We start from the raw sequence: 11,838 nt of genomic DNA on the forward strand, positions 1-11,838 counted from the left end.
AAGGAGGAGGAAGAAGAAGAATAGAAAATTAGGAGAGAGAGCTTTGTAAATCTTATTTTATCAAAAATTAATAATCCCTAATACATGAGGCCTATATATATAGGAAATGGAAATAAAATTCCATGGAAAATAAAAGCCTAAAACTAAAATACGGAAATTAAAATCCTAGAAACTAAAAAAACATGGAAATAAACCCCTAAAAGTCCTAATGGGAAAATATGCCACTTATTGGGCCCACAATCCACATCATTCTCCCCCTCTTGAAAAGAACTCGCCCTCGAGTTCTAGTCCGCCTGTACCAAATATGTAGTCGTTTAACTCAAGTAATAACAGTAGTAATCCATGAAAGTCCCTCATGTATAATGCTCGTGATATCTGTGAAGGTGGTATGGAACGCGAGCGTAGCGATATAGAAAAAGCATCTATGCATAACCATAAAGATGCGAACCTCTCTTGAAAATCAAAGAAGCTAGGAAGATGGAAACGTACTCCTCTTGGATCGGCGTGATAGCTATGGGTAGTACCAGTCCATGACCATCCTCTAAAAGGCCAACATTCGCTGGTATCTCATCAGGCTCAGTTTTTCCAATCTTGGCGATCGAACACCGACGAATCTTTGATCTTCTCGCTCTGAAGCGTCTTGGATCCTTTGCTCTGATACTAAACTGATGTACTCCATGGAAGAGAAATAGAAGAATAAGATAAGAAGAAGAATATGAGAAAAATAGAAGAGGAAGAATAGAGGAGAAAAGGGGGAAGGAGGAAGAAGAATAGAAAATTAGGGGAGAAAGCTCTGTAAATCTTATTTCATCAAAAACTAATAATCCCTAATACATGAGGCCTATGTATAGGCAATGGAAATAAAATTCCATGGAAAATAAAAGCTATAACTAAAGCACGGAAATGAAAATCCTAGAAACTAAAAAATATGGGAATAAACCCCTAAAAGTCCTAATGTGCAAATATGCCACTTATTAGGCCTACAATCCGCATCAGTCATCATAATGTCTTTGTTAGAAGAGTATGGGCTTTGAAGAGTCTTCCCAGGAGACCTATTTGGTGCCCGCTCGAATATATTTCACAGTCCAAGCCCAAACGTTTAAGGGTTCATTTGTCAGGGATTGCTAGTGAGGCCAACTCGATGGTCATTACGTGCCCAAAAGCCGACCTCATACCCTTTTTCTACAGGAAATCTCCTTGAATGCATGCGGGTGACCGGATGGCCATATCTACGGCGGATAGATAACCCTCTCCTCTCACTTAGACATGCTCGGAAGAGTATTGGCTACTCCTTTTATCCTTCTTTTCCTATGAAAGCCCAAGAGATGAGTTTGGGAAGTCACCACGCCTTCAGCCAGCAGCATCTAAGCGATGTGATACCTCTGTTGCTCGAAGCAACCATCTGTATTGAGTCGGTAGGTGGATCCCTCTACTCTTCTTGGACCAATGACTACCAATAGGGCCCTCCACTTTCTTCCCTTATGTCGACTTACCATATTGGGGAGCTATCAAGTCCTTCTGGTGATCGTATGATTGATGCCAATGTAAAAGTGGTCTGTTTTGGCCTGAAGTGACTGATAAGTACTGATTACACACATTGTTTTGAAGGCAATTTATCAATCACTATCAATTGATCAACGAAGTTCCTAAGATTCCTTAGCGGTACTAGTGCTGTTTCATGAGATAGAAGACTATGTTTACACATTGTGGAACATTCATTCTCCCACATCCATAGGAAAGGAAATTCCAAGGTCAACAGATTAAGAAATTTTGGGGTCCATTGTAGTGATGTTATTTGGCATCATACGTGTGATTTGAATATCTTGTTTTTGTTTCTTTTCTTTTTGCTTTTTCCTTATATAAAACTTTTGCCTTTAATTTTTAATTAGTGGGAGCTGATAAATCCGCCTCCCATTTTTGCCTTTCTTATGCTTTTAATAACGAGTGCTAACAAATTCTTCCCTTATTTTTACGTGGCTGCCCCCTATTACTGGTTGGGCGAGGTAACTTGTATCTGGCTCTCTCTCTCTCTCTCTCTATATATATATATATATATATATATATATATATATATATATATATATATATATATATATATGAGAACGGTTTCTACACACAAGTATAGATAAGTTATCTACTCACTAGCTTAAAATACAGTGGGGGCCCACATTGTTTGGGTGATCCAAAGCATTCATTTGATGGGCCCTCACATAGAGAGGGTGTGCCCAAAAAATCAGCTTCATAGGATCATCCTAACCCTTCGAACCATGGAGGCAAAAAATGGACAGATTTGTGAAGGTTTATATACGTCCATTTTACCTCCACAAATCGTAGGGTTGGGATCATCCTATGGAGCTGATTTTTTGTGGACACCCTATCTATGTGAGGGCCAATCAAATGAATGGTTTGGATCACCCAAACAATATGCCCTCCACTGTATTTTAAGCTTGTGTGTGTGTGTGTGTATATCTGAATGGTATCTCTCTCTCTCCATTCCTTAAATGCTTCTCTTATTTCATGGTGGCGTAATCTGGCGGTGCTATAATAATCATAGCTGGGCATGTGGACTCTGAAGTTCTCTTCTCTCATGCAATGAGGTCTGGCTTAATGCACCTACAGAGGTGCGGACTTGGTCGGAGAGGGAGAGATGCAGCCCTCTCTTCCACTGACTTGGATAGAGATAGTTAAAGTTCATAATAGTTGTGTACTTCTGAACATTGACTCTGTTGCTTCTGTAAATTGGTTTTCTTTTAAAAAATTCTGGGAAATTTCTCCTCCTAATTAGGTCTTCTCAGTTTCTTAGTATGGGACCCGATCCCGCGAGAGGGGGGCGCGACCTGCCTCCCTCTCTTGGCCTCTCGTACCCCACGCGAATGGCGTGTGCTTTTTATTATTGATACGAATCATCTTTTCCGTGAACTTGGGATCACTAAAGCAATCCGAATTTCATGCAAAAGAGAATGACCAGAGTCGCCACCTAGGTAAGGGACCTAGGACCCATAAGTGACACTGCAATGATCTGTGATCCAAGAAGTCTAGATTCGTTACCTGATTACGAGAATGGAAGGTATGGCGGATTACCACCATATGCACCATTCTTGCCCGATAATCCGGTCTTCAATTCCAAAGATTAACTCATTTAAATTTCTTTTAAAAGTCTCATTTAAACTCTATTGATGTGGTCCATGTGACATGCACCCTAAAAATCTAATCTCGATGTGGTTCCTAGATGCGTCTTTTGATTCTCTTAAATTGGTTTGATTCGATCTATGTGAAAGTTCTCATAGAATCTAATTTCATGAAAAATCCTGAGTGATTTGATCAATTTGATTTAGGGTTTGAAAAATGATGAAGGAATAAACAAAATAAAACCCTAAAAAAAACCCTACTGAAGTGGGGCTGACTCGTGCTTTGTATGCCGTCCAAGCATCCAAGCTGCCTATGTACCCAAGCCTCACTGGGATCAGAGTCGACGTAGTTCGGTGGCCTAGACTAAGCTACATGCCTAAGACATCTAACACACCGATTTAGACTAGAAAGGACTGTTTCAACAGTTTAAGAAAATATATTTAATTCAAGTTGGATAACTTATATTATCCTAGGACTCCATCTAAGATGCTATATAGTCCTATCTAATGTGTAAAATGTTCCCTGAACTAATGCAAGTGGGTCTTGCATCCTAGGTTAACTAGGCTTGTCCTATGGGGAAAGGGTTAACTAGTGAAACTAGTCTAAGACTCAGTTGCCATCAATAGCAACTGGCCGTGATGAAGCTAGACTCCTAACTCTAGGACACTCTAAAACTTAGAACATAACACGACGTAAGTGTTCCTAATCAGCTCTAAGGGTTCCTACGAGGTGATACTGCAATCCAACGGTTCCAAAAACAGCTTGAACATGGATTAATTCAACTCAATTCATTAAGTTGCTGATTTTTCAGTTCTTTAAGGGTTCCTAATACCTAGAATTTGGAAAAATGTAAGGTGCTACGGGTTGACAAGATCCGTGCTTAGATTACATTTATGGAAGGGAATCGTGCTTTCCATCCTTATACAATTTGGCACATAAGTTATAATATATTATTGCCTGGCATATTCTCAGAATTTTCGTGGACAACGACCTCGGAGCCAACAACATATTATAATTTAAATGCTTAAACTGTTAAGGATTGATCGCAATTAGGATACGATTATAAATACAATCTTTGCATCTAGAATAACAAGTTTACAAAGGAGATTAATGATTCATAAGGTTTCTGTTTCAGCCACTTAAGAATTCCATGCTTTCTGAAAAATTATGATATTCTGGAAATTTTCATGGTATTTAGCATTAAATTCAATTTTTAATGATTTTCTCAAAATTTAGGCCAGATTAGCACTTTGTAAAGGAAGTTATTGATTTTTAAGGTTTCTGTTTAAGTGGCTTAAGGATTACATACATACTGGAACGTTAAGATATTCTGAAATTTTTTATGATTTTTTGGAATTAAATTCAATTTTTAATGATTTAATCAAAATCAGGCCAGGTTGTTAACATTACAAAACATCACATGGCAAACATGCACAAATTCAGTTCAAAATTTTACAGTAACTTATTAATAATATTAAAAGCCCGTTGTAAAAATTTCATCAAATTTTATTGTGATTTGCTTGTAATTTAAAATCTAAGAAAATCTGGCTGTTTTGAAAGAAAAATAAAAAACAAATAATTACTGTAATCTTAAAATCATGAAAAATTCACAGATGATCAAATATGAATCATATTATTTTTTCTCAAAATTTCAGCCTTTGAAGATCAGTAGATTTTCGAAAACTCAATTTTCAATGAAAAATCAATGATTTCCTAGAAATTTTAAACTCAAAACACCATAAAAATTCGAAATTTAAATCAAAACTTTGTGAAAATTAATTAAATTTTTTCTACATCATCCCAGTAACATAAGTAGCTGGTTTGAAAAGAAAAATTTCGAAAAATCTCAGTTTTACGTGGAAAACCCTAATCGCACGTAGAACGATGCTTCGAATAGAAAACCATGAAGAAAAGTGATTTTTCAATATTTTTTATAAAAACCTCCAAATATGTTTAAGATATTGATCTGGAAAGTTTCGTCGCTTTTCGAATTCGTTTGGTATTTTTAATAATTTACTCAATTTTAAAATAATTTTTAAAGGTATTAAATTAAATTGAAAAATCTCAAATTTTTTTGAGTGATCTAGAAATAATAAAAAACTACTGGAGTCAAAATTTTAGCCAACTCCAACTTGTTTTGGTATATATTTGATTTTTCTCTTTGAAAAATTCCCCTTTTTCTGAGCAATTGCTCGAAGAGCGAAATCGGCGTCAAAACGAATCAAACTTGGCTGGAAATTTAGGTCTCTAGAAGTTTTTAATTATGTTTTAATCCCGGAAAAAATCAGGTTTGAAGAAAACCATTGATTCAAACCACTTGCTTTGAAAATCAAGTTTAAATCCATATCGAAAGAAATTTGAAAGAAAATTGATTTTAAATCAAGAAAAACTCATTTTGTAGCAATAATTTGGATTTAAAAAGAATATGATTCATATTAGATCATATCAAAAATTTAATTAGAAACACATCCATATGCATAATGAAACTAAAGAAAACCAAAAATCTAATCTAGCATGCTTTTTTAGTTCCTAGTTTACATGAGAGACGAAAACTAACCGTTGATCGCTTCCCTTGTCTCTAGGGTGTGTATATCCGAGATATACGCTTTGACACACCCTTATAAACGCTAGAAAAACCCCGAAGATCGATCCAATAATCTCCAATATGATGAATATAGAAGAAAAGAAGAAATATGATGGAACTTTGGAGACCAACCAAGGTAGGACGATTTTTCAAGGTAGGGAGCAAAGGTGGACATTTTTGCATGCTCCCCATATAGGGTTTGGTGTGTTGTATATATAGAAAATCAAGAGTTTGAATTGAATAAGAAGTTTCCTTTGTGAGGACTCCATATTTAGTAAGTTTTCAATATTTTTCTCTTTCTTTCCTTTACTTTCTAAAATAGAGTTGTTTCCTAATTAGGATTCCTTGCTGAGCAAGAATTCCATTCTAATTATACCAAAAGAGATATTTCAAGATTATTCTAGAAGCTTTCACATATGGGAAACACACCATTTTATGAAATATTCCCGTCCAAAAAAGACTGCCTAACGTTGGAGCTCATTTTTGACCTATTTAGAGGCAGAATTAGGAAAAGTCGTAAACTACAAAGTTGTAGCTATTTGAAAGACCTTTCCAACGCATATTTACGCTTTAAATTTGGCCAATCGGTTGAAGAGTTATGACAATTTTAGTGGGCTGGAATTTTCATCAAAATGGCACTGTCTGATTTTTAAGCTTGTCTTTGACTTTTTTCGTGGAAGAATTACGAAAAGTTGTAAACTAGAAAGTTATAGCGCTTCTCGAGACGTTTCCAACAAGTGCAATTACGAATTTTCCGGACGAGTGGTTAAAAAGTTATGGTCGTTTTAGTAACCTGACAATATTAGCCCTTTTCTCTTTCTCATCTTTTATGAAATCCAACCCATTTCAAAGAATAATTCGAAATTTATAATGGTGGGCCCACACCATGTGATGCACATGGTGGTTCCTACACACATGGCCTAACCTCATTTACCCCTTGGAAAAATCATTTTTGCCCAAATGACCTCGTTTGATCAACACATATCAAAAAGTGACCAAAATGCCCTCAAACCGAATTGCCCTTGAAGGAGAAAGTTAAAAAAATGGAAAGTCTTCATGGTCAAACTTCTAAAATAGAAAGTTTTTAAGTTGGCTCATTTTAGTGGGTGATATCAAACAGGGTCACTTGGAATCCCCTGAAAATGCCCAAAATGCCCTCGTCTGACAAAATTTCCAAATCAAGTGAAACCCCTGAGAAGTTCTAAATTTAGAAGGTTTTTAAAAATTCATGTAATCACTCAAGATTTCTCAGACACAACTCGGGGGTCAAATGAGACACACTGGAAATGACCAAAATACCCCTGTAGTGCAAAAATTGATGAAAAATAGGAAAAACCCTGAGAAATTCAAAAAATAGCAGGTTTTTTTTTTTGAAACTTGAAATTTCATCTTCCAGGGGCCAATGGAACCCCCTAGAGACTTTTAGGATTGCGAATCAATACTAAAACACCTAGAGTGAGGTGAAATTCACCCTAAAATACAAGAATGCCTAACCTAATGCAGATGACTGACACAGACCAAACAAACATTTCGCTTTTTAAAGCGTAGCAAAAGGGAGGTGTCTACACTTAGTTGACCTTTTCTTCCTTTTTCTTAATGGTTCCTGGGTTTAACTATGTCAGGTTTTGACCAATTCAATTACATTGGTTTGAAACAGGCAATATGAAAAACTATGTTCATATATCTTGTTTTTAGAACATTGACGCACACATGGTATGGTTTCTAAAACATTGGTTTATGGTCTATATCACTATAACTCTCAACTATGTAGATTGCTATGCTATTTTATTCTTTCAAGAAAGTAAAATTTTATGAACAAGGCCCTGTTTGGATTGCAGGAATTTTCTGGAAAAGTTTGGAGAGGAAAAATATTTCTAAAAGTTCCTCCTTTTTTACACATGAAAAAGATGACTGAAACAACCCTATTCAATTTTTACTTAGAGGCCTTCAATATATGACGAAAGAAAAGGGAACAAAGCATACAAGGGCCCCAAAAGGGAGCAAAAGCAGAACTACAAAGATGACATCTCATGAAATTCCATCACATCTGGAGTTCTGGACATGATACTCCAGTCATAATTTGTCGCATCTGATAGTATTTTTATTTTTTATTTTTCATTTGTAAGTGTGAAAGATCTCATTAATACTTGACGATTGAGGTATTATGGGTTGTTGGATAAGCCCTCTATTTTCCTTGTTCGTTTAATTTGTATTGACTTTAATATGTTGCACTAATATCTACAATTACTTGAATGATCTTAAATATGAAAATTGAAAACTGCTTGTATTTTGGATTTAACTGCATAAATTCGTTTACTTCAAGCTCCTAGCTATTAGTTATATTAGTTACAAGAGTCCTGCTGATAGAAAGAAAGATGCAGATTATTTTGGCAGGAGTGGACATTATTCCTCTCTTTCTTGAAACATCTCCTGAACTACATATAGATAACGGAGATCTTGAGATTTCTTCTTTATCGTCTTGCGTGGAAAACCATCTCGGGTACAGAACAGAACCTGCGGTTAGCATTTGCCATATCCCAACTGGCATCAATGTCCAGTATTCAGGTATCATATACTCTCTTGCCTGGTTGATTTTAGTTTTCTCAGTCTATTTGGTCTTTCTTAACAGTTGCAAATATCTTCCATTAAGATTTATAGTGATGAAATATTTAGCCTTAATCTGGTTAATATTTCTAATCAAGGGTTGCCTCAATTCGTCAAATCGGGAGTTTTTACAAGTTGAGCCGACATAAGTTTTGAGATTCACTTGATTACTTGCTATCTTGCTTGCTTAAATAAAGGATGTTTTTGAACAATTTAAAAAGAATTATTTGACATCCTGACAACCCAAACTTTGAAGAGTTAATCAACTACTTTAAAAAAATGCCGAGCTGACTTGACTTGATCAAGACTGGTTTAGTTAAAAGGGATAACCTGTTTATTTAAGAGACCTGAAGAATTTGTTGCGTATTTGATCAAGTTTCAGTTGCTCAAGATATTCAATCTATAACTTGAAAAATTAGAAAAATCAACTTGAAAAATTAAAAAATCAACCTATATATATATATATATATATATATATATATATATATATATATATATAGAGGAAACTGTTAAGCTCACCAAACTTATGGTGAGCTAGCTTGCCCAATCACATGGGTCCCACATTTTGGGGAGTGATCCAAACCATTCATTTGCAAGGCCTTATCATAGATAGGGTGTGTACCAAAAATCAGCTCCATAGGATCATCCTAACCCCTCCATTTGTGGAGGACAAAAATGGACAGACACACATTTTTGTCCTCCATATATGGAGGGGTTAGGATGATCCTATGGAGCTGATTTTTGGTACACCCCCCCATCTATGTAAGGGACTTTCAAATGAATGGTTTGGATCATCCTAACAAAGTGGGCCCCCATGTGATTGGGCAAGCTAGCTCACCATAAGTTTGGTGAGCTTAACAGTTTCCTCATATATATATATATATAATGTAGCCTTTTAAAACAATATCCAGTAGTCAAATTAGTTTTGAGTTTATAAACTTTGATTTAGTTTATAAACAATATCCAGTAGCCTTTTAAAAGTGTTCAAACTTATGATTTAGCCGACACTTTGAATTTATTGTTGACACGCGTGTCTTGCCGTGTCCAACACGACACGCGTTTCCACACGTGTCGACACTCCTTTGGATACTTTTAAATACACTGCTAGGAGTTTTAGAGTTAAGTGGGCATGTGGACACGTTTTTGTACCTGTCAACTGTGACATTCTGTTTTATTATTGAATATTATGTTTACCTCTTCTATTATCAACACTTCTTTTAGCTTTTCTTTAACTAATATTTGGTGCTATATCCTCTCCCCTAATCCTAAAATGCTATACAAATTTTTATTCCAATACTATATTCATTCTGTATATTGGGGATTGAAGAGAACTAGATTGTTACGAGAGAGAGGGGAAAAGGAGAATAGTGAGTTAGGGCATGACTTCCCCTCACTAAAGTATTTATATAATAAGAGAAGACATATAATGACCATAATGATCCTATGAACAGGTCTTATTCTAACACTCCTCAAGCTGAAATATATAAATTATATATTCCTAGCTTGTTACAGATATCGCTTAACTTTTCTTTACTTAATGACTTTGTGAACATATCAGCCGATTGATCTGTAGAACGAGTGAATCCAGTACATATCTCTCCCTTCTGAATCCTCTGACGAATGAACTGACAATCGACTTCAATGTGCTTGGTGCGCTCATGGAAGACTGACCTTGCCTCGCCCAAGAAGATATGTCTCAACTGTGACTTTCCATAATAAATAGTTGGTCCCATCAAGCTTGGTAGTAGTCAGCTGTGGGTAAGATCCCTCCACAAGTACCAAGGTAGTAGATGATGAGGTGGTCGAGGGTGGGGGTTGGGCACGAACCTCAGTGGTCATGCCCAGAGAGGGATCCACAATGACAGGTGGCTCCATAGCGACAACAAACGACTAAGAGAGAGAAACCCCCACAACAATCGACCACACCAAAGTGACAAAAAAGGAAGAGATAAGGAGAGACCACCTAGGCAAAATAGTGGCTCATAATGCGGCTTCGCGAGCCAGGGATGAGCGGAGAGACGTGGCCATCGAGACAGCGAGGCAAAGTCGCGAAGAAGAGATCAATAAATTAGAAAAATAATCAGCACATGATGGCTGTGAAAGTACGGTGTCTGGATAGTAGGTTAGGGTTGTAGAAAATAAAATAGGGGGGAGGTGGGAGGCCGTACGGTAGGGGGGAGGTGGGAGGCCATACGGTAGCAGGGGGGTGTTCGGTGGCTATTGCCGAGGTGGAGGAGATGGAGAAGATGGAGGCTGGCGGTTGTCCCTAGGGATCGGAAACCCTAGGGCTCTGATACCATGTTACGAGAGAGAGAGAGAGGAGAATAGTGAGTTAGGGCATGACTCCCCCTCACTGAAGTATTTATATAATAAGAGAAGACATACAATGACCATAATGACCCTATGAACAGGTCTTATTCTAACATAGATTAAATTGATGCATGGATTGGTATTTGATTATCTCATGTTTGTTTTATATTATAGTTGATTAATTCTAAAATTATTAGTTTATTAAATGAATACCATATTTATATTGTTATGAATTCTGATAGTAATCAATAATTTTGTGTATGTACTTGTCACCATTTCTAGGTTTTTAGATGTTGCCATGCCAGAAAACTTATATCCGTGTCGAAACTCGACACACGAATCCGTATCGGCAAATCATGATTGTCTGCTTGTTTTAGCCGTGTCCCCATTTCTAAATTTTGGGGTTTGCCGTGTCTGACACTCTGTGTCAATGTCTACATGCGACACTCGTGTCCATGTCCACAAATCGTAGGTTCAAACCACTTGAACAAATCTGATAAACAATGCCTACAACTATTAAATTAAGAAAAGTAGCACCATGGCTTCACGCAGATGAGAATGGAATCCATCAACATATTCCTGGTAGCTTTATTGTATACCTGCTTTTCTTCTTAGCACACAAAATTAGTTAAATTTCCATGCATATACATTCTAGGTAAATGAAACTTCCATGGAAGAGAAGCAAATGAAACACTTTCATAAAAATTCTCATACAATCGGCAATGAAGTTTTCATTCTGTACATGCCAGATCATGAATTAGTAACTGCACCCAATCTCTAAAAAAGTCTCAATTGTTTCAAACGTTCTATTTTTAGAATGGGATAGTTACGGTTTATCTGCAGGTGAAAGAAGTCATTTTGCGAATAAAATGAAGGCTCTTAACCGTTTGAAGGCAAAACTCCTGGTGATTGCAAAAGAACAATGTGTTTCTGATGTGAAAAAAATCAGGAGGGAAGCTATAACTGATACTTGGCTACAAGAGACGAGGAGGTACCTCTTTCACCCATACAAGTTAGTACAAGATGTAAAAACTGGTGTCCAACTGCCCAACTTGAATTCTATTTTGGATGGTAATCTTGAACCCCTTATTGGAGCTCATGTCAACAGTAGACAGGCAAGAGATGTGGGCTAATCCAGTTTGTAAATTAAAATTTTCGTAACCGTGCCGCTGATTTATTTCCGTTAGAAAATCCAAATTATTTGTTATCCA

At 36.5% G+C, this 11,838-nt stretch overlaps 1 protein-coding gene across 2 annotated transcripts in view; it reads left to right on the top strand.

Moving 5' to 3' along the window:
- Positions 1-11,838, top strand: part of PRFB3 (peptide chain release factor) — a 29,056-nt gene extending 17,218 nt beyond the window's left edge. For both annotated transcript variants that reach the window (XM_077363197.1, XM_077363198.1), the window contains 2 exons: positions 8,095-8,278; positions 11,471-11,838. In XM_077363197.1, coding sequence (XP_077219312.1) covers positions 8,095-8,278; positions 11,471-11,760 — 474 coding nt within the window. In that variant the 3' untranslated portion in view covers positions 11,761-11,838. The remainder of the gene's footprint in view (positions 1-8,094; positions 8,279-11,470) is intronic.

The sequence above is a fragment of the Tasmannia lanceolata genome, unplaced genomic scaffold, assembly GCF_043159265.1.
Source record: "Tasmannia lanceolata isolate RefF3 unplaced genomic scaffold, GAP_Taslan_0.1 ptg000019l, whole genome shotgun sequence".
Taxonomy (NCBI): Eukaryota; Viridiplantae; Streptophyta; class Magnoliopsida; order Canellales; family Winteraceae; genus Tasmannia; species Tasmannia lanceolata.